General features: G+C 39.0%; 1 protein-coding gene across 1 annotated transcript in view; it reads left to right on the top strand.

Annotated features, from left to right (window-relative positions):
* LOC124258592 (cadherin EGF LAG seven-pass G-type receptor 1-like) overlaps positions 1-24,987 on the top strand; it is a 74,783-nt gene that overhangs the window by 18,630 nt on the left and 31,166 nt on the right. Inside the window, 5 exon segments of the mRNA XM_046692658.1 lie at positions 15,098-15,399; positions 15,402-15,464; positions 16,069-16,243; positions 16,516-16,641; positions 17,784-18,015. Of these exon segments, the coding sequence (XP_046548614.1) occupies positions 15,098-15,399; positions 15,402-15,464; positions 16,069-16,243; positions 16,516-16,641; positions 17,784-18,015 (898 nt within the window).

The following is a 24,987-nucleotide window of genomic DNA, read 5'->3' as shown; positions in this document are numbered from 1 at the left end:
AGCTACAGGTTACTGGTAGGTAATGTGCTGTTCTAGTACAGAAACAAATGTCTCCTGCAATAATTAGTCATTATATCCAGAGTAATATGTATTTTCGTGCTGAGGTACTTTGTTCTGGAATAATTAGAGCTAATTGTTTTATCGGCCTTCTAGAAATTTTAATCCCTGCTTAATATTGACTTCATGACTTGGGTTATTCATTGTTCTTATTCTCTATTTGGCCTTATCCAATGATGTGCCACTTATACTACCCATCAAAAGTTTAGACTCACTAGTGTAAATGTAGCCACTTACTTGTCCACTGTTCTAAACTAGCTTTTTGCAAAATATTCCATACTGTTTAAAGGTACTGTTTAGTTATGAACTGGTGTATTGTAAAACATATTCGTAACATTGAAAAGATTATTGTCATGAGTTCAGTAAATGATTAAAATCTGTGAAAATTGGCGAATTCTTAACAAAACTTTACACCAAAACGAATCTGTTCACATGCACGACATTTGCTCATGCCTTTCGCAATTTGAAGCATCATCCTTGTGCAATTCATCTGCATACGGTTTTCAGTTGGTTCCCCCAAGTTGGTGGAGAAATTCATCTTCGATGTAACCACATACATATACATAACATATAGTGAGTGCTTTAAGTGAGTCTAAACTTTTGATGGGTAGTATATTATGAAGTAGCTGTTGTTTGTTAATGAAAATCTGCTGCTTATTACAGCATACCATGCGTATATACCTCTCACCACTTGGTTATAGCCACTTTTGTATGATAACTATAAGAATCTATATCCGATAGCTGTGCTATGCAATAAACAAGATGTCACCCAGAAGTTGTATACTTTGTTATAATTAAAGCTGGGAACTTGAGGGAGTGAATATGACTTCCTTGATTGAAAGTAGTTGTTGTGTGACAATATGCTTTGTGTGAATTACTTGCTATGGGTGTTTCCTTATGAACGGGGAAATACTGCATAATCCTGAAATGACCTGACGTGGAAATACTGCATAACCATGAAATGACCTTTTTATGCCAAAAGGAAACTGCACAACCTCGTGGTGAATTTTTCGTGTAATATTAACAAGTTTTGATCTGAAGCTGAATTAGTTTTTTCTGCTCACCTGTCATTGTTTAAATATTCATGCCTAACAGTACCAACATAATACAGAGTTTCCAAATATGGACTTCCTGCGGAGATGAATCAGAGTCAGCTGGTGTTTCTTGTGGTGCAGATACAGACTAGACTCAATGAGGAAGACTGCATTTCATGTTCAATGCTCAGTTTTACATTATTCATGTCTGGCAATTGTTATTTCATATCTTGTGAACAAAGCGATGTGCTCAACTGTCGCATGGCATTGTGTTTGTAGTCTCAGGTAGAACCAATGACATTGTACAATGCCAGTTAGCTAGTAGGGTCATTGCTTTGGGATTTGTGAAAGGTTTCAATGGTGTCTTTGTGATTGGAGTAGTTCAGGGAAGGTTTATGATTGCTTGTTATTCATAGTATGTTATCGTTTACAGACCGTTTTTCAGTATTATTTTGTGGAAACATTAAGATGGTTCATGGTATGGGAAGAATTCCTGTTTTGGTATACAAGAGGAATGTTTCTAACTAAGTGTTTCACATTGACAAGAGCTTTCTGTCCTCTTTTAGTGAAACCTCTGTAAATATAATGTAAACTGGTGTCAAATAGGTGAGTTTTTGGATGCGCTGTTCAAGCTGCTGTTCGAGCTGCTGTTTGAAGTGTTGATATTAACAAAACTGCATTTTTATAGTTTCCTGGGTTGTTTTTTTATTAGACAAAACAAATTGTGATTTATTGTTCAGATGCTTGGAAATTTATTATAAAGTTTGGAAAAAAACATTCATGTCCTGATAGAGTGAGGGTCATTTTTACACTCTTAACATTCTGATGTACAAAAAGACATGATTTTGTTGGTAGTGAAGAGCTAACACATGAAAAACATACAGTCCTAGGCAGGAGTCATGATTCGACGGCAAACTTTGCATGGATCCCCTCTGAAGTTCTAAACTAGGAATTTGTCTGACAGAAGGCCAATATTTACTTTGTGTTGACAGTGTTTTGGCTTTGTTTGTTTTCCTCTACTATGTGAATGTGATCTGGAGATGTGCACACTTTCTGTCAACACGAAGTGGAACAGTCAGTCTTGTGAGCCCCCCAACTGCATAAAGCCGCTGTTCTGAATTAGAGGCTAAAGGTCTGAAAATGATCTGAAATAGGCTAAATGTGTCCTCCAACAACTATCTCTGCATGCCAACTGCAGCTCTTTCAACACTATTTAAATTTAGCACAGTAGAAGATGGAATAAGGACAGTTGAAGTGACTATGACTTTGTTCAAATTTTGTTAAAACATTTACAGTCAATTGTTATAATTGTTGCTCACATTAAATTACCCGTCTATTTTGAAGGGTTTAGTGGTCAGAGATTTTCTTGATTGAAAAAATATAAATTTAGTAGTATTCAGAATGTCATTTTGGAAATAAATATTTTTTAATTTGTGCTTACATTTTTGTATAGGCCGTTGTCAAGGGTTTCATGTAAATGTGTACAAAACTGTGCTATTGCTAACAGTAACCTTAGTGAATTGTTCACAGTAAATAGTGCACCTGTTATGCCTGAACACTTTGTGCTGTATCATCATGTTAAGTTGAAGTATTATAAGCAGTGATCAGAGATGAAAAGCACAATTTTGTGAGTTTGGCATGCATCTAATGTTACAATGCCAATACGTCAACACTTGATAGTAAATAAATCTCCTTTTATGTCTGCTTAGCTCTTCCGATTTGCAATTTATAAACTTTAATCCTCGTATTTCATGGCTTGAGGTCAGATATTGTCAAATGGTCTCCCAGTCTGTTGCATATTATAAAGTATGAAGGGTTAAATCCATGGGTTATACAGACAGCTATTGGTTCATGTTATCTAAAGCAGTCTTTGTGGAGTCACAAGCTACATTGTTGCTGTCGAGAGAGGATATAACACAGTACATGCATTTCTCTCCATGGTTGTATACAAGGCTATAGTGCTTGTTTGTGTGGGCTGGTCCTTTCAAAGCTTATAGCGTCTTTATGACATTCATGTTTTTGGTTGTGTTAATTATCTTTTATGGATAGTTTGAGGTGCAAGGTAATTAATTTTCAAATATGCTGATGGTGGATACATGTCATAAGATCAGTTTGGAATGACTAGTCTGATGTTTGGGATTCTCCAGGATGAATATATAACAGAATTTCACACTGTAGGAGAGAATTGCTAATCGTCAATGATGGGTTTGATATCTCCCCTCAGGCTTTGTACAGTCATGGCTTGGGTCAACAGGTGCTTGCTTAGTTAGATTTGGGGCAAGGTTGACATGTGTCAAATAAAAAAGTAGATATTAAAACTGTTTTGGACTGGGACTGACTGATACATACACTGACCTAGAACTAACCTGCATTCAAGTCTGTTCCAGAAACCCTCCTCTGCATACATTAGAAGAAAAGTAAGGCCTTAGCAAACAAATGATTTGGTTTATGTTACATGAATTTAGGTGCGACTTGAAATCATAGAATCAACACTATTAAACAAAATGTGAGTATAATTTCTTTGATGAAATTTTTCAATAGGTAAATTCGAGGTAAGGTATTAATATATCAATCTGTCTGAATTAGTATACCTCTGTTATAGATGTAGACCGGGGTGCATTTTGACAAACAGTCTCAGGACAATTGTGACTACCATATTCTCAACATAGACAGTCATGAGACTGGTTTCAGGACAGGGCCCAAATACTGTTGGACCAGGATGTTATCACTCCGTATTCCCAAGGTTGTACAACAATGTTGCCAGCAGATCACAATGATTGATTGATGTCTTTTCAATCTCTGGAGATTTCCTGAGATGCTCTGTCTGTCCAGATAAAGAGAGGCCAATATCTGACCATCAGTGGGCCATTGTCCCCGGAGAGTAGCTAGAGGCTGTTTTCTCAGACACTTGTCCTACTGTCTTGTGTTAATGGGACCATACCTTGGCAGCCATGCTTGACCAGCGTCAATTTCAGGACCTGGCTTGATTATTGTGACCAGTGTAACACAAGACTGTAGTCTGTGTTTGTGTTGATACTTATCTGTGCTTGTTCTTTGGAGATCATATGTGTAAACCAGCATGTGTTAATACAAATCACTGTTTCAGTCTGGATGGTTTAATCCACTGTTTTGATTGCAAGCGTCTTTGGCCAGTTTGCAATAGAATTGGGTCTGTTTATTTGTTAAACAGACAGATTGGTGGAATAGATGTGATGATGATAGATAAATCATGCCATATTATTTGTCCTATACACTCACTGGTCTGTCTCACTGAGTTACAGGGTGGTGGGGTAGCCTAGTGGTTAAAGTGTTGGCTCGTCACGCCGAAGATCCAGGTTCGATTCCCCACATGGGTACAATGTGTGAAGCCCATTTCTGGTGTCCCCGCCTGATATTGCTTGAATATTGCTAAAAGCGATGTAAAACCATGCTCATTCATTCACTGAGTTACAACTCTAGGCACCATGATGTCAAGTATCTTGAATTTGAAATATTACTCAAAAGTCAAATCAGAGTAAAACCCAAAATACCCACTCACAGTTGATGCAGGTCTACTGGCCCATATAGTTCCTGAAAAATGGTTACATAGTCGATTAAAATGAGAGTACTCTGATAGATGAACCTCCTGGTCTTTTATGGCATAATTGTTGCTCATAACATCAATCTCTGGATTGTCTGGTTCACACTCTAATATTGATTTAGCTGTTGTATTGCTGAGTGAGGCATTAAACAGCCATCAAACAGTTAGCAGTTCAGCATGTTTCTTCTTGAAACGAATAATTGTTCATGCACAGGCTATTTCAGAAATTAACAACAAATTTTCTTCGCAAAGAATTGTTGCAGTTGAAATAGAAATTGACAGCAAATAACCTCAATTTATCACTGTAACGTGTTGAGCATGTCATTGAATGTCCATGACTGTTTAATAATTTACAGTGATGGCTTGAAATAATTAATAATTGGAACCAGATTATTCTGAGGATCAACCGGGTTGACAGAATTATTAGTTATTCATGGGCAAAAATACTTGTTCTTTTTGTCTTCTAAAAATTAAAATTTGAATAATGTTTTAAATGTTAAAAATGAGTTGTAACCAAGTGGGTGTAATTGGTTTATGATATGGATTTGCATGTTCAGAGGGCGGTAACTGTCAGCAGGGGAAGCCATTCTGGACGAGGTGACGTGATCTCCATCTCATCATGATAATTATCACTTTTCGTGAATATAATTTTTAACTTCAATTAGATTCAACAACGTAATTTTTAATTCATCTGTCAAAAGTTGGGTATTTTGGACAGTGAAAAATATAGGTCATCATCAGTGCTTTGTACTCAGTTTCAGTAATGTTACAAAAGGGGTATTGGGTAGCTTTGTAGTTAAAGTGTTTGCTCACCTTTCTGAGGGGAAGGGGTTCGATTCCAAATTGGGTATAATATGTGCAGTCTGTTTAAGGTGTCACCGTAATTTTGATGAATATTGCTAAAATCAGCATCAAATTATGCTCACTCATGCAAATATATGTAATATCACATGGCTCTTGTACATATGTCATAGAATGATGATGGGATGCAAGTGCTTAGAAGATGGTGACAGTGAGAGTCATGAGCTGAAACGGGATGAGAACTGGATATGTAATGAAAAGGGAATTTTGTTGTTAAAATAAACATTGATGGTTCTGTAAGAGTCAAATTGTAATAATACTCAGGATATTCAGTCACAGAAGCAGTGTACTGGCTTAGAAAGGCCCCTTTAAGTCTGAGGGGAGAGGTTCTTGGAAGGCTGAAGGGCAAGGCAGCAGGAAGTTTGTGTAGTGAAAGTGTCTCAGGGTCGACTAAGAGCCTCCTCCCAAGGCTGTGTTTGTAGATGAAGATGTGGGGATGTTGGAGATGTACGTGGAATGTTGTACTTGAGCTGTATCTCCATCTGATAGCATGTTTGTTGACAGTGGGTGATAATAGCCTTCATCACCCCCCAGGTGATAACAACTGCCTGCAATACTTCACACTGATTGGCTAACAGGTGTCCGTGTTGGATTTGATTGGCTGCTAAGTGCTCCAGTGGTGTATAACAGACATATGTAGCTATGGTGTTCCAGAGATAGGCCTGACAACCAGGAAACTGTTAGCAGTCAAGTCATGTATGAAGGACAGGTGGACAAGGAAACATTTGAAAGTGTCACAAAGAAATACCTTCCTTAGATGCAACCTTCTTCCCATGATGCAATGCTAATCTGTTGGAATGCCATGTTACAGTTCGATGGACATTCATAATGCCTCTTCAATGGCCGTATGAAGTAATGATTACGGAAAGTACCTGCATAATAGACAGCTAATGTTGCCGTCTGTCAATAAGGACAGAAATCTGACGACTGTATTAAACAGAAAAGATGTTTGTAGGAGTAATTTTGTGAAAAATAAATTTAGTGAATAGAAACACCAAATTTTTCCATTAATTTTTAGATTTACGCAACTCTTGCACACAATAAGACCAAGTATTGTTCAGAAGCTTAAGCTGGGTTGTATTAATGCAGAGACATTAGTCATGAAAGTTTGTTAATGTTTGTATTCAGAAAGGTACAATGCCCAGGTTTAAAATTGAGGTTTATTTTATCAGAGGTAATTTTAAACATTAACTAAACATAATAAGTCGTTTTTGGATTTTTAACCTTATTCATGTCATGGCTGATAATCACAAATTTGTCCGTTTTAGATATTGCACACACTGAAGAGAAACCAGCATAATTACACTACTCAACTTTTGATTTGGGAAATGTCTGTTATTTCTCTATGCATAGAAATATCCTTATGAAATGTGGAGCAGTATATAAGATATTGATCCTATTCTAGAAATGATAGTATTAAAAAAATATTAGGTAAATTGTTATATTGAGATGATGAACGATATCCGTCACTTTTTGATAAATCGACAGGAAAGAACCATCCTGTTAAGCAACAGTCTTGACAGCCTCTGGTGCCCATAAGAAGGATGCCAACATGTTTCTTTAGCCAGTAATTGATTACTTAAGTAGATTGTAGTAATCGAATAATTCAGTTGGTGTGTGGCAGGTTGCCCTGTGTCCTGCCATCTGGACAGTGAGGAACATCAGGTGATCGGGATGTATTACATCGGTCCATGCCCCAGGAAGTAGAGAATAGGTACCTTCATACCAGGAATGAATTTAAGATTGTTAATTATACACAAACGGCTTGTGGTTGAGACAAAATCTTTCTTTATGGAAAGTGAACAGATGGGAGGCTATTGTTGGTTGTTCGGTTATAAATTGTATTTCCTGGTGTGAGAAAAATACACAGAATAGCGTTACCTTGTATTGGTTTCTAACGTCAATTTGGAAACCATAAACCTATCACACAGTTTGATTATTTTATGGCTTTGTTGATAAAGGGTTATTCTGTATGAACTTTAACTTTCCAAGTTTAAGGAACTAATGTTCTTGAGAAAGTAAGCTTACATTTGGTATTAACAGAAAATTAACTGTTTGCTTAGGATGTATTGGATATAACATAAAATATCTTTAAGTGGTCTAATATTTTGAATCGAAATGATTTATGTAAGTGAGCATTTCGCCATGCCGTCACTCATCAGGGCTTAGCATTCAATAGATAACTAGGAACCTTTACAAATAGTACAACTACCTTATGCAACAACTACAGGAAATAGGTTGGAGGGCCCAGGAAATTCATTTTAAGCTCCTTTCATAAACCCTATCCATGTAATTGGTCAAATAACACTGCAATTTCCTTTCACTGTGGTGTATTTGTTGCTCAAAAAGTTTGAATTCCAACTAATTTCAGTTGTGGAACAAAATGCCTATTCTAAGGACCACCAATCTCTATTATTTGTATTAGTGAGATCAGATTACACCGTGCTTTGTTTAGTGACCTGTCATGCGAGGTGTATTAACCTGTGAATAGGCTGGACTGAGGCTAAACAAAAGCGATTATTATCCAACAGCTAAAGAGTAATGGAAAACACGTGATGTGATAGGTACACCAGCTCGCTAGCGGCAACTTGCGCTACGTGTCAGCTCCTCATTACAAACACATTAAACAAGTGGGTGGGAATACCCTCACAGAAATACATAGGGATTTATGTCTGTTAAGGAAATATTTCTGAAAATCTTGTAAATATTGGGCTATGGAATATGAGATTTTGTTTATGTGGTTGTTTTGGCTGGTGTGCTGTGAAAGGGTCGAAAGAAACAAGAGAGGGTCGTGTGTCACACGGGTAGAATGTCTAAACAGAGGGTCAGGGGTCACAGGAAGTTATTTCCTGTCAGTATGGTCAGGTTGGTTTTGCCTGAAATAAATATTGTTAACAATTCTCATGAAGTGTCCTCAAAATTCTTGACATGTGAAGTCAGTCTGACAGGTGTCTATTGTAATGGCTGCTCCTAAAGGACAGGCAGTTTTGAAGCAAGTAACCTTCATTCAAGAAGAAGCATGAGGTGGCCATGTGAGGCATTTGCTTGTCACGTTGAGAAACTGGTTTTGATTTGCAGTATGGATAACTTTCAAGGGGCACAGGTGTCACGGTCACACACAAGGGCCATATTCACCGTGAAGCATTCCTTAGATGTTCCACATTCTTGGGTTTTAACCCCAGAATCAGCCTGCTTATGATTTCTGGTTTGTCAACACCAAGCTTGGGGGTTTCACCAAGTTGGTAGACATCAAGAACATTTTCACTTTGGTTGGTTTATCACACAGCAAAGTGACATGCTATCACAATACTGCTCAAGGCATCATTAACAAGTAAGTCCCCAGGATGGGGCAAGTTCCTCCTGTTGTTGTTAGAGGTGAGGTGAGGTGAAAGTGGGTTTAACGTCGTGCTTGAGAATATTTCGCTCATATGACGACGTGCATGCGTGTGTATGTGTATGTGCGGCTGCTTGTACTAGCCCAGACTTAAGCTGGTTTTATAGTGCTAGCCCACTGAGATACCATGCCGCAGTGAAGCATGAATACCCCACGCAGACACATTATGCTGACTCCGAGCCGACCAGTCCTTGTTGTACCCAGTAATGCCGAACGCCAGGCAGGGACCAACAAGTACCATATTTTAACGTCTTTTGGTATGACGCGGTCGGGGGTCAAACCCCGCAACCTCCCGCTCTCCGGGCGGACGCTCTAACCATGTTGTTGTTGGAACCTTAGCAAAAGTCACACACAGATAAACTCACTCACCCACTCACTCACCGAAAAGAGGGCCGTATTTTAAGGGGATATTTTCCTCCAAATTGATCATTATTTAGCTAGATGGGTACAAACTGATAGAAAGCAATGTTAAAGAAAACTGACCATGTGAAAATAATTAATGCTGAGAGCAACAAAAGGTACAGTTCAATGAAGACCCTTAATCCAACTTCAAACTCAAAATGACTTTCTGTATAACATTACGGTCACTTGATGTGTAAAGAAATATATATAGGTCAGATGCTAAGTGAATTATTCCGAGACAGAAAAGGTGGAGTTTAAGGGGAGGGTAAGGGTGGAGCAGTAAATCACTGTTGGATAAATACCATTCAGTTCCCTACACGGGTGGAATAAAAGAACGTAACCACCCCTCTCCCGTACCCATTGGTCTGCATATGTGGGTAATCATGCTATTATATCAGGCTTGTTCCATCACTCCGTCCAACAATGGCAGATATAAGCCTAGCCCTAGGCTTTGCTTCATGGGCTGTTATAGGCATTCGGAGGAGTGTATGAAATGAGTATTTGGGCCCGTGCTGTTGTCAGTGCGTGACTGCCTGTGATAATTCAGAGCCACAGAACGTCTATGTTGTAAACACTGGTATAATAGTCAACATATTCAGTGTCAACATTGAGGAAGAGTGACAAGGTTGTTGATTGTGTCCGGTCTTGGGGAGCTTGTCTGTGCAGACATTCGTAACTCAGTGGCTCCTTGTTTACAGCTTTAGATGAAAAAGAGATAATAGTTCTTCTATCCTGTTTTAAAGTCCAAAGTCCAAATTTTTAGTCTGTCACAACTCGTTTGTACAAATTAAGGTTGTAAAACCTCCACTCGTTGGTCATCAAGTTGAAATAAAACTATTTTTAAATTTGGAATTTTAGTGACAACGTAAATATGAGTAGGGGAAACATGTTTGACTTTAAAGTCAACACTGAAATATATCCAATTCAAACTTTGAGAGAGATACATGAATATTTCACACTGTTATGTTACACAAAATAGAGGACATACTTTAAATAACATTAACTTTAAAATAATTTTAAACATGCTTTGGTTACTTGGCAACCTGGAATGCTTTCTCCAAGGAGCCAATGAAACATGTTCGTGTCCTACATTCAGAAAGTTCCAATCAGTAGTTGAGTAGTACATATCTAACATATGTTATATTTGGGATTACCCTTTCTCAGTAAAGTACAGATTCTAGTTCTTTTGTTGGGTTGAATCCCATCTGGGATTCAAACCCACACCTTCAGAGTCAGGCACCTATTCGCCAGCGCACAAAGTCAGCCGCCTAATCTGCTCAGCCACTGTGGCTTCCTATCTGCAAGAATAAGAATGCATGCAAAAGGTCATCTTAACATTTAATCATCATTTGACTGTTTTCCAAATGAAGAAAGAAACTTGTCATGTGAGTCAAGTTTCAGTATTTTTTAATGCTTGCATGCTTCAGGTATTTTGTTACTCCCAAATAACAAAAGATGTAAAAGGAAAAAAACTAGCAGGCATTGAAACAGTTGCTGTGGGTTTTATTACAAATACCTCAGTCGCAATGCAGAAACACTAGTGTTGTGAAGGAGTGTTTACTCAGGCAATGAGTTATGAGGTAGCGTCCATCTAGATACTATCACTTTATTGACATTGATAACAGCTACCCAGCTAAATTGAAGATCTTCTGATATTTGCCTCTTATTTCACAATTTTCTGGTGAAGATGACGGTTATATTGGTCGAAAATAGAGTAATTGTTTAGACAAGAGACTTTGGTCGGACTTTGAATGTGTTTCATTGCAATATGGAGTCATCATCTGGGAGAAATGTTATGTCATGTATTGACTTGACGTTTATTTTGATGTTTGTTGAATATTGACAGTTTCTTCATGGAACATTGAGCAATAAATGTCTTATCTTATTGTCTCGGGTTTTTTGTAGGAATGTTTAAGGCTTTCACTAGTTACACCAAAGACTTGCATTTGATTTCCCACATTTGTCTCGGTCTCTTCAACCCCTACGACCCAACAACCCCCACAACCCCCCACCCCCCCACCCACCCCCACCCCATCACACAATGTCGCTGGAATGTTGCTCAAAGCACTAAAAATCATATTTTGTTGAGAAGGTTATTTTGTTAATTATTTGGCATGTAGTTGTTATCTTATGACTGTTAAGAGAAAAGTTTTGATCCATGAAATGTTAAAATGTGATTAGTTGTGTGGACTATGTGTTGAGGTAGTCCTAACTCACGTACGTCAATGTTTATAGAGCAATAGACAATGTCATGTACTACTTTACATTATAGTGAAAGATTCCTCATCAGAATGTTTGCTTGGCAAGAAAAACATCCTTCATCCGATAATCTCAAATGTCTGTCAAACTTTTAATTCTGGAGTTCTGCTAAATACACATTTGCAAGTTTTTCATGCAAATCTTGAATGCACATCAGCCAAAACCGGATGTAGTTATATTAGTTATTCACAAAAATTAAAATCTGTCTTTTTCAATGCTATGGATGAAACAGAATTTAAACATCTTTCAAGAACAGACAACATTCTTGAAAGCTATTTTTACGAAAACAGATCAAACAAATGGGGAAAGAACAGAAAAATATGACAACCCCTTGTATACCTTGTACCGTATTTGCCATAATAAGCATCCTGGACAGGAGAGACAGCAGGGCCTACAGTTATGTTTGTTGTTGTTGTTGGACAACTAGAGGTCGAGACCAAACTTAAATGAATGCATTTAACCTTTAAATTTAAATTTAAATGACTTTTGATAACAGTGACAAGGTAATTATATACTGTCGGTGTAGACTGTCTAGTATTATGTAGTATGCACAACAAAATACAGGTGTATGTAAATTGTTTACTTCAGTGTTTTGGTTTATACAAATTACAAACCAGGTGGTGTGGAAGCTGGTCATAGGATCCGTGTTGTAGTGATGGCACAAAATACAGTAGTTTAAGAATTAGGACTATTCTATTTTTACATCTTGAAGTGGTTCATTGTTGATTGAACACTGCTAAACCTTAACGATGAACCACCTCAAAGTTAAAAACAGATTATGTTCGTATCCAATTTACCATGACTAAGATGGCTTATTTTCTTGTGTATGTATGCAGTGCAGTGATGCAGTCAGAAGTGGTTATTGCTCGTTAACCATTTTAATTAAGTAAATTTAACCAATCATATTAGATCATCCTTTAGTGTCATGGTAGAGAAAGGTACATCCCCCTGCTATAATACTCTGTCATACTTCACTTGCTGCTGACGTTTGCAGATCGATGAACAGGAGAGCTAACACGTATAACACGATCATGTACTGTGTGAGTTCTGAATATATCGCAGGGCGGTGGGTAGCCTAGTGGTTAAAGCGTTCACTTGTCACGCCAAAGACACAGGTTCGATTCCTCACATGGGTACAATGTGTGAAGCCCATTTGTGGTGTCCCCGCCGTGATATTGCTGGAATAATGCTGAAAATGGCGTAAAACAAAACTCACCCACTCATCACCTGAAGCTGACTCTCTCAGCTGTGTTATATTTGAATAGAGAACATGGTGAACTACCATCATCATCACATTGAGCCTGGAGTGACAGCTGGAAGCTCTTGCTGACATCCATACCAGCTAGACCTCTCTGCCAACACAGCCAACACACCGCCAAGCTTATGGCAGCACTGTTGACATTTTGTGCAAACAAACATGTCCTTACTGAGACATGATCACATAAAGAAGCTGTGTGTATGGTTCAGGTTCCTTGAGCTTCATCATAATAAGATATTGACGAGTTATTTATTGTTGGCAGGAATCATTAATTTGCTTCAGCTGCGGCAGTATCCAATGACTGCCCATACTAAGTTCTACGATAATTGCAGAAAGTGTGTGGAAATGAAGTAATCTAAACCTCTGTCATAAGTCTCCTATGGCATAACTCTCTCCTGTTTATGGCCAGTGCCCGTCACAGTCCATAAAACAAGGTTAAGTCTGGCAATATTGTCTAGTTTTCATGGGAATACAATATGACTGTATATTCTTGCAACGTAGTTCCTCAGCACTCCATAGGGCGGTACGTGGGTAGCCTAGTGGTTAAAGCGTTCACTTGTCACGCCAAAGACACAGGTTCGATTCCTCACATGGGTACAATGTGTGAAGCCCATTTGTGGTGTCCCCGCCGTGATATTGCTGGAATAATGCTGAAAATGGCGTAAAACAAAACTCACCCACTCATCACCTGAAGCTGACTCTCTCAGCTGTGTTATATTTGAATAGAGAACATGGTGAACTACCATCATCATCACATTGAGCCTGGAGTGACAGCTGGAAGCTCTTGCTGACATCCATACCAGCTAGACCTCTCTGCCAACACAGCCAACACACCGCCAAGCTTATGGCAGCACTGTTGACATTTTGTGCAAACAAACATGTCCTTACTGAGACATGATCACATAAAGAAGCTGTGTGTATGGTTCAGGTTCCTTGAGCTTCATCATAATAAGATATTGACGAGTTATTTATTGTTGGCAGGAATCATTAATTTGCTTCAGCTTCGGCAGTATCCAATGACTGCCCATACTAAGTTCTACGATAATTGCAGAAAGTGTGTGGAAATGAAGTAATCTAAACCTCTGTCATAAGTCTCCTATGGCATAACTCTCTCCTGTTTATGGCCAGTGCCCGTCACAGTCCATAAAACAAGGTTAAGTCTGGCAATATTGTCTAGTTTTCATGGGAATACAATATGACTGTAATGCAACGTAGTTCCTCAGCACTGCATGGAAGTCTGGAATATTCTTGTTGACCTTGTGTTGACATACCTTCCAGACAGAACATTTCCTGAGAAACCACTGCATTATAATATGTTTTATCCTATATCCTTCCATAGGGACAAGGGACGGTGGGGTAGCCTAGTGGTTAAAGCGTTGGCTTGTCACGCCGAAGACCCGGGTTCGAATCCCCACATGGGTACAATGTGTGAAGCCCATTTCTGGTGTCCCCTGCCGTGATGTTGCTGGAATATTGCTAAAAGCGGCGTAAAACCAAAACTCAGTCAGCTCAGTCCATAGGGAGATCATGTATCAGCACAGCCAGGTGCAAACCCAACATCTCTCCTATATGTTATTTCCAGCCTGACTTTAGTCATGAGGTCAAAGGAGTTAGTGTTTGCTCATCAATGTGGAGGTCTTGGTTTGCTGCCCTATATGGTTCAGGTACTTATGTGGTATAACTGATGTATTGCTTAAATGATGCAAAAACAGTCACGCTTAAGTGTTTAGAAAGGGAAGGTGTTAGTTCTTATTTTATTTTTTAAGTTAGTATTAATTTGATTTAATATTATTAAATAGGTTTTGTTAGGCCCAAGGGGGCTGCAAGCCAAGTTTGGGGAATCACATGTATTGTGATCATTGTGTAACACCACGACAACCTGTTTATATCACTGAAATACTGTTCTGGGTCCTACTCCCCAAAGCCATCTTAGCACAATGATGATTGCAACTCCCCTACCTTGGCTAAGATAGTCTGGCAGTCTTTGTGCTAATCTCACGATTTAGGAACACAGCCCAAGACACACGAAGCACCAAGACCAAGACTGTTTTACTGCCTGTCATGATAAGTCTACAAAACGTGTCACTTCTGTTCAATAAGCTTTAGTAGATTTATAGGAATTACTGATAACATCCACTCTTCCTTGTTTCCAGAACAGGGTAAACTTACACCCCCCTCATTCACTTTGTGTAAGGATCCAGGTGTTAGTCCTAAATGAATTACTTACGACATCGACTCTTTCTTGTTTCCAGATGGCCTAAATGAAGTAAAGGCTGGCTGCAAGCTGTTTGTGCGCCTCATCACTGAAGACATGCTCTTGAACAGCGTCACGATCCGACTGGACCGGATGACGGAGCAGGCCTTCCTCTCTCCACTCTTCAGGTTCTTCGTGGATGCCCTTGCTTCCATCTTGCATGTGGAGGATACGAAGATCTACGTCATCAACGTGGAGGATGACATCGATGTACCTGGACAGGTGCTCAACGTGACTGTTTCAGTAAAGAAGGATGAGGTGAATGTACGGGGTGGAAGCAAGGACGTGTTCTATCCCCCGCGGAATTCATCCAGGAGAACATCTACCTGCAGCGTTCTATGCTGGCCAATCTATCTACTCTGCAGGTAAGCCATAGTGACACACGGCATTAAATAAACTTTGGAGTTGACCAACTTTCTGGAACCCTGCTTGGCTTGCTTTGACTCGCTGAATACTTGCAAGCTGTCGTGTTGAAACTGACATTGTAAACAAGTCACCGATTGCTCAGTCACTTCTTGGCAAGAAATTACTGCTGCCTGTGATGGAAGGACATTATAAACAACTCACTTATTGCTCAATCACTTTTTGGAGAAGAATCACTGCTGTCATCACTTGGTGTCGCTGACACGTTAGTCGTGTCCATTACTGCCGTGCTCAATAATATTCAAATATGAATAGAAAAATGATCATGTAAAAACAAAACTTGTTGCTTAAGCTGATCATGTAATTGGGTATTGAAACTTTGGATTTAAAACTTAAATGTCAGCAAACCTGCTGTTTTCATTGATCTCGTCATTAGCCGTTTAGCATCGCCAGCGAACAGCGATACTTGTTGCTTAAGCTTGTCATGTAATTGGGTATCGAAACTTCGGATTTAAAATTTAAATGTCAGCAAACCTGCTGTTTTCATTGATCACGTCATTAGCCGTTTAACAAGTGAATCATCGCCAGCGAACTTTGTTTTTGTAGGTGCTTCCGTTTGATGACAACCTCTGCATGAGGGAGATGTGCTACAACTTCGAGGTCTGTCAGACAAAACTGGTGTTTGACTCGGCTGCGGACTTCATCAAGTCTGACACCATGCTGTTCCGATCCATCCATCCGGAGAGTGGCTACAGATGTGTGTGTCCTATTGGCTTCACAGGTAGGGGGCGCTGGACACTTGCTGGGTTCAAATCTGGTGGGGTTTCTCTAACTTACAGATAATGGTTTTGTGCAATATTCATTTCCTTCTGTTGACTGTTTGGACACATTTACTGTTTTATTATCTTATATGACTACTTGCCTTTGTATTTTGGTAGAATTCTCAAGACTGGTTTGATGTATTTTTATTTAGTTTGCAATTGTCAGTCAAGAATGATACTCACCTGTATGCTGTCTTTGTGAAATGACAATGTGGTTTGTTGTATGTTGTAGGTCAGAAGTCGTCCAACTGGTGTGATGTGGAGGTGGATCTGTGTTACTCCAAGCCTTGCCTGAATGGGGGGAAGTGCCTCCCAAGGGAGGGAGGGTACACCTGTGTGTGCACAGAGTTGTTTACAGGTACATACATACACCTGAGTAGTTTATAGGTAGATGCATACACCTGAATCGTTTACAGGTAGATACATAAATACCAGAGTCGTTTACAGGTAGATACATACAGGGCTCCAGATAAGGGCCATATTGGTATGTACAGATAAAAAAATATGCACGATGCGGTAGGAATTCTCTTTTGAAAATGTAGCAGATATGGTCTTAGACATAGAATCATTTACAGATGAATTTGTCTACAAAAGTATTGTTTTATTGTTTATTGACCTGTTTACACAAGAGTAGCAATGTTGTGGTGCATATATGAAACGAAACACAAGATTACTGATATGCCATTAAATTCCATTCAGTGCTCTAAATGTAAAATTTTCCAGTACTCCTATATTGAAAAAATAAGGAGTACGTCCTCCTGATGTTCAAAAATTATTTGGAGCCCTGTACATAAATACCAGAGTTGTTTATAGGTAGACATGTATACCGGAGTTGTTTACCGGGAGATACGTATACTGGAGTCATTTGCAGGTAGACACATATACATGAGCAATCAGGGAGGATTGGGAAAAGTTGTTTAGGACTGAATGAGGTGCTTTAAAAAGAAAGGGATTCTTACTTTGGTCGAAAACCTGGGAAATCTGGATAATGCCACTGTATATGGTTAACTAAGAATGTTGGGACCCATGAAGATCCGAGGTAGAATAGGTCTTCAGCAACCCATGGACCCATGAAGATCCGGGCTAGAATAGGTCTTCAGCAACCCATGGACCCGTGAAGATCTGGGGTAGAATAGGTCTTCAGCAACCCATGGACCCGTGAAGATCCGGCTAGAATAGGTCTTCAGCAACCCATGGACCCGTGAAGATCCGGGCTAGAATAGGTCTTCAGCAACCCATGCTTGCCACGAAAGCCGACTATGCTTGTCGTAAGAGGCAACTAATGGGATCGGGTGGTCAGGCTCGCTGACTTGGTTGACACATGTCATCGGTTCCCAATTGCACAGATCGATGCTCATGCGGTTCATCACTGGATTGTCTGGTCCAGACTCAATTATTTACAGACTGCCATCATATAGCTGGAATATTGCTGTGGCGTAAAACTAAACTCACTCACTCACCCTAAGAATGTCATGATCATCCATACTTTATCTACCCCAGGGACCAACTGTGAAGTGAATCAGACCGCAAAGTTCGACACGTGTCCCTCTTACCTGTGTCACCCTCCATCCCGATGTGTGCCCCTCATTAAAGGGGGCTTCAGGTGTGACGGATGCCCCTCCACTGAAGACTACGACAAGTTCTGCCGCCTCACGAAGCGGAGTTTCAGCAAGGGGTCCTTCCTGTCCTTCCCGTCCTTGAAGCGGAGAAACCACTTCACCATCACCTTGGAGTAAGTGCAAATTTGGCATTCAGTAGGGTTTCTCCGTCAGATAATTTACCTTGACATGCAATAAACTGAAACTAGAAAGAGAAATTCAGCAGTCATACCTTGAACCTGATGTATTGATTCCTTTCAGAATATGTGCTTCTTTCTTGTTCTAAAGTACGACATGATGATTGGCTGGTTCCGATGAGTTGTCTGATTATGTGGCATGTCTCAGTATTACGAGTGGTTATTGATCAGCCGGTTTGACCACACAGGACTGTGCCCTGGGCCCCTGTTTCACAAAGCTCTCGTAGCGCTACGACTGTCGTAAGTCTATGCTACAGTACAGGAGGTACGATTACTACGAGAAAAGTTACGAGATCTTAGGCTTACGAGAGCTTTGTGAAACAGGGCCCTGCTTCACAAAGTGATCTTAGCATAAAGACAGTTGTAGCTCCAGTACCTTAGGGTTGTCACAGCGCTACAATCACAGGTTCCTGGATTCTTTACAGTGTGCAGTGATGGAGCAGGAATATTGCTTACCACCTCATAAAACAACAATCACTCAGCGATATTCCTTGAATTCATTGTTGTAATTCTTTAGATAATTTATGAGTCAGACTGACCCAAAAATACATAAAAGAAAAAAAAGGCAGTTGAGTTTTTTTATTTTGTTTTGTGATTATATGAATTGAGAATATTTCATCCCTGTTTAATAGAAATGCAGAATAATAGACAAACATCTTTGTTAAACTACTTCCCATTGGCTACTGTTTCCAGCCTTGTAGAACCTGAGTCTCTTTTCCTCGTAATGTGTGGTAGTGGGAGAAGCTTATGGACAGGGTTCAAATCCCCAAATAGGGACACTATGAGGAGCCCATTTGTGGTGTCAACTGGGATATTCTTGTTATATTGCTTAACTTGACTCCCTCACTCACTCAAAGTAGAAATAGCAACTATCGTCATACTAGCATAATAATTTAGAGACAGTATTGAACAGAACAAGGCTTTTGATAGCATTGACACCAAATTGTGTATTTATTCTCTTTGGGGTTTTATTTATTCTTCTGAAAAAAACAACACTTTATCTGTAATTAACAAAAGTGACTACACAATGCAGATAGCTGTAACAGCACAGAACATGTCTTCTCCACAGCAAAGGAACAGGCAATCATCTAGTTATGTGTTTGAGAATTCCATAAAGACGAGATTGTGGAAGTCTTGACATTGAAATAAATTGACAGTTAATATATTGGGACTGGCTTCCCGGGTCACAAGTTCCATTTCATTTATCAGCTCAATGTTTTTTATACATCAAAGATATTTTTGCACATTCGTTTTTGTCCTTAATTCCATGCTTCATCATGGGGCTTTGAGATGGGCCTTGCATAGCTGTACAAGGCATGGTTCAAATGACAAATGACTTGAATTTCATGACACAGGGATTGTTTATTTGATTATGGTTGTAGAATTGTTCTGCTTGTTTTCAATAAATTCTTTGAATTATTGACATGGCTGTTGATTTTCTGGTCGTTTAGAATAACAACGTCCTTGATGTAATTTGTAAGGCTTTTTATTCAGTCTGAGGCCGAAGGGAGCTCTTTAATTTAACAGAGGTTCAGATCAACTCTGTATTTGTGTAAAATAAGCAGAACAAATCACCAAAACCCAAATTGTTATCAATTGTTTGCATACAAATATGCATGCAGTATTTAAGAAATTACACAGTATTACAATATCGTGCATTATTACTCATTATTGCCTTATAATTACTGAAAGTAATGTTCCAAATTATACAATATGTAGATTATACTGTAACAAGGATATATTGTGTTGGTAATATACCAAATTGTACATTGATGTACAAGGACTCTGTTATGTTACTAAGTATTTTCTCAATTTGTGCATAAAAAATATCAAATTCTGCACTTTGTACAAACCATACTCGTTAATAATTTGCCTGTAAATCATCACTGTGGTTATTGTGACAATAAGTGGCACTCTTCCTGCCTGGTAGTTCTTAGTAGGGGCCAACAGTTGCCCGTTTTGACGCAGACGGATCCATTATGTTCAGGACTTAATAATGATATTTCCCTAAGTAGGGCAGCCATGTTACTGATGGACTAAAAGGGACTAATTTGTCATCCTGTATGGTGGAATAATTACCCATCTACATGATGTGTGGTCAGACAAGACAATGCATCGCTGTCACAGATGTCTGGGATCTTTAAATATTTAAAAGTAGTTGTAACACCAACGTTGTCATTTCCATGAATACAAGATGGAGGCTTGGGTCAGATCAGTGCCAGGATGGTGGAGGAATTGCCTACAGAAGAGTCTAGCCATCTTGAACTATCTTCGATTATCCAGTGAATTATGTCTATCATAGATAACCTGGACACATTCACAACTATGGCTTCAAGTTGACTCTTTTGATGATGTCACGCTATAATCAGCAAACCAATCAAACAATTAGTTCTTCAGGAGGAAGCAGGAAATTATGTTCTGTCTATACTTGATCAAAATGAATAACTATCTCTCGGACCCCAGAGAAGAAATAATTTGATAAGAAGAAACTAGCCCAAATCTAGATTGCTTTGGAATTATGCTTTGTTCTTGGCTCCATATTTTCTTATTTTCCTGATTAATTGTTTTAATAATATCACCTTATTTCTGGGATAAATAGGTTTTCCTGTTAACTTGGGCAATTTGCATCAGCATTTACTAATGGTGATCCCTGAGGTTGGGGTTCTGTGACAGGAAATGTAACAATGTCAAGTAAAACAGTGGGATATGTCAGGACCTGATGAGAAACAAAGAGTTGTGAGGATGCTAGTATCTCAGGGATAGATGACACGACCACCTGCATCTTGAGTCATGGAATCTCAATGAAGCTGCTCGTTAATTGTAGTCTGAGATTGACCTCTCACATGACCGAACCTCTAATTAATGAAGTGCTAATTGCCTCTGCTGTGCTTGAAGCATCAGGTGGTGTTGGTCAGATTGATGGCGGCAGAGCTTCAACACCTCATTATTGCAAGGACTCCATTACTTTAATAGTTGGGCTTCCATGATGCCTTACAGAGATGAAGCTAATTACGATCACTGTCTTTTATTGTGTCTATCATTGTTCACTTGTCAGTAAGAGTAAATCTTGTGAAAGAAAATGAGTTATTCATTTTAGATTTATAAAGTGGAATATTTTTCAATTTGATAGAAGAAGAACCAGTGACAATTTTAAAAATTGAAGTCTTTTGAAATATGCGAACAAGTGAGAATATGTTGGATATAACTCCTGTATAGCCGGTTCACCAGACAATCTTAAGTATCAGTGTGTCATGTAGATGGTGCTGTGTCTGTAGCATCAAGAAACTGCTGCTGCTACTGCTGCTGTTACTGTGGCCGGCCTAGATGTCCCGCGATTGGCTCCATTAGCTCCGACATGATGATGGAGCATCTGAGTGATCAAACGTCCATAATGCGGCTCAGAGATCACAGATAGCATGTCTCCCTCCCATTGTACAGTGTCATCATGGCAGCCAGCACTGATGCTACTTTCCTGGACACTGGCAATAGTTGCTTATAAAGTGGCTTTTCAAGTTGACAGTTTTTGTGTGTAATTCCAATGGCTTCATTGAATGCAATTTTCTAAAATACATTTTACGGAAGATATTATCGAGTTCTATTTGATTTTTAAATTACTTTTGGCATATTCAATTCAGTAATTTCTTGGTTAAATTGAATGTTCTTTTCAAAAAGTATAATAACTAATTATATTGGCATTTAATAATTGATTGAGACTCATGCAGATTGGAATTTGTTTCATAGGTACTCACTGGGGATAGTAATATATTTACTGAAATATTTTTTCCATTTGAAAATAAACAATTATTTAAAATTTGAGGTGAATTGAAACAGTGTTTGGTTGTTTATTCATAAGCTTGTCAACAGGGATCATTCTGAATTGCCCCATTATGCCATGACTGATACCGTTGTCAGATACTATTGATTATTTCCACTCCTAGAATGACACATAGCCGCCGTGTCAATCACAGGTAAGTCTATGTGTAAAAAGTTCATAGCTGCTGGGAATGAGGTCATTGACTGTGTGAGCTCTCTTTAAATACTTCATATATTTCTCCACAAAGTCTGTTTTCCCAACTTTATTCTGAATACAGTTTATTTGAACACTTGTCCGATCTTAGGCTAATAATAGTAACTTGAAGTAACTATATATGTATTATAGAGGGGTATTACTCAAGCATGTGATGCTGTAGATGAAAATGACTGTTACCTGTTTTTAAACCATTTCTCCTCCTTGAATGTATTGATGATTTTTTTAACAGAATTTTTACATGCCACGAGTCTGCTAGATAGCCATGTTTCCTATTTATTGTTGTATCTGCACTGTAGAGCCCTGACTGATCATGGGTGCAGTGTAAAGCCTGGTGACTGATCATGGGTGCAGTGTAAAGCCCTGAAAGCCCTGACTGATCATGGGTGCAGTGTAAAGTCCTGACTGATCATGGGTGCAGTGTAAAGCCTGGTGACTGATCATGGGTGCAGTGTAAAGCCTGGTGACTGATCATTGGTGCACTGTAGAGCCCTGACTGATCATGGGTGCAGTGTAAAGCCTGGTGACTGATCATGGGTGCAGTGTAAAGCCTGGTGACTGATCATGGGTGCACTGTAGAGCCCTGACTGATCATGCTGGAATATTGCTGAATGAGGTGTATGACTCACCTTGTCACGAGTTCCCAATACATGTTCTTTTAGATCAAGACACAAGAATAATTAATGAGTTTTTATGGTATTTCATTATGCCATAAAATGAAGATATTCAATAACAAATAATTTCTATTCAACACAGATTTGGAAAATATTAGTTTGTTGAGAATGTCTTGACATTGAAGTCCTATATATACTGGCAAGACAGAATTTACTGTTGAAAACAAAGGGGGGATAATTTACCCTCAGTATTAAACATACAGTCTATTTGTTAAGTATGCCAGTTTTTTGGATGCGAAGAATTTCTTTCTGTAGTGTTCGTGAGAGTCATGATTAACTCTCGAGAGACTTGACTTCTCTACATTGAAGCAAGGGAGCATTTGCCATCAGAAAAATCAATACTCAGGCTTATGGTTGTATTTGTCTGCTATGTCGTGTGCCTGGCGCGAACAAAGTGATTTGTGGCGGTGCTTCCCTCTGTCAGGCGGCTGCGTAATATGCCAGTCAATTATTTTATGTTGATACACATATATTGATTTCAATGATACAGTAAACTTACACCTATCTGATGCTTGATACGTGAACAAGTACTTTATTTAGTGGTATGCAGAACCTTCATGCTCAGAAAGATGAGTTCCCCGGTCTGTTCCCATCACTGCCAGCACACTGTTGCTGTTCTGGCCAGACAATACAAACACGGGTTATCCTGCTGATTGGGGAGTATTGCATCAAGGGTTATGTCCCTTAGGTGCACCTGGAACCTATGATCATGGTTCCAGATTTGCCCTGATTAGGATTCAAAGTTTGTAAGAATGATGTCTGTGAGCAGTAGTAATGGTAAAACCTGCTTTTTGGGTATGTGAAATAACTGAAATATTGCTGAATTTTTTAACCCAACTGACGCACTGACTAACTCATTGTTTACTTCCAGGAAGACAATGTTTCAATTTATAGGCCTTTGTGCAGTGTGTAAATACTAATTGAAGCATGTCTAGATTTTCCTCAGGTTCAAGAATGAATCTTTCCATCTCAATGGAGGCGGTGGGGTAGTCTAATGGTCAAAGCGTTCGTTTGTCATGCTGAAGACCTGGGTTCGATTCCCCACGTTGGTACAATGTGTGAAGCCCATTTCTGGTGTCCCTGCCATTATATTGCTGGAATATTGCTAAAAGTGGCATAAAACTATACTCACTCACACACGCTTCCAAGAAGACAATGTTTCAATTTATAGGCCTTTGAGCAGTGTGTAAGTACTAATTGAAGCATGTCTAGATTTTCCACAGAATTTTCAAGAATGAATTTCTCATCTCAATGGGGTTCCTTTTCAGTTTAAATGGAATAATGCGTTTCAGAAAAAATTCATATATTCAGAGACTAAGTAACAGTCTAAGTGCCTGTCTGGGTCCATTTCTATGGCATAAATTTAGCATCAACTGTCACAAATCTGATGAAGTGTTGGAATTAAGGCAGTAGTTGCTCTCTAACTACTTTGGACAAGTGGGCCCAAGAGTGTTTATTTGGTACACTATGGTAATGGGCATGTTCTTGGTCTTACTTCCATAAGCAGGATATAATGTAACTGTCCCCATGGTGCAGAAAGATGAATATTTCTGGTGTCCCTGTTGTAAATATAACCTGGTTATATGTGGTCAATCAGGAATTGGACAAAAAGAGCAAGAACTTATTTTATGAATCGATTAGCAAGTATTTTCATTTTTTTTGTCTTATAACTCTGCTGGAACATGATCTAAAAGGAATAGAAGTTGGAGAAAGGTTTTGGGAAAAACAAAATATGTACACGAGCCAGCGTTTGAATACCTTCAGCTCTGTATTGATGGTGGCTTATACTACTAATTCATATTACTATAGTTAAACTGTTGTTCAAAATGTGTTTCTTTCTTTGTTTAATGCCGCACCTCAGCAGTATTCCAGCTATATGGTGGCGGTCTGTAAAAAATCAAATCTGGAGCAGACAATTCAGTGATCAACATCATGAGCATCGATCCACACAATTTGGATATACAATGACATGTGTCAACCAAGTCAGCGAGCCTGACCACCCGATCTTGTTATTTGCCTCTTACTACAGTCATGGGTTGCTGGAGACCAATTCTAACCCGGATCTTCGTGGGTTGTGCAAAATGTTTCTGTATAAGTATTCAGCATAAGAAGTGCTGAAATAGGCACAGTGTATAGATAAGTTTAAGCATGTATTTGTAGGTCACTTCCTTTATTCCATTCTGACTTAACATTTCTTCCATTATTTCT

This window comes from Haliotis rubra, unplaced genomic scaffold, assembly GCF_003918875.1.
Source record: "Haliotis rubra isolate DU_JTF1 unplaced genomic scaffold, ASM391887v1 Scf7, whole genome shotgun sequence".
NCBI classification, from domain to species: Eukaryota; Metazoa; Mollusca; class Gastropoda; order Lepetellida; family Haliotidae; genus Haliotis; species Haliotis rubra.
This window is presented reverse-complemented; position numbering and strand designations above follow the sequence as displayed.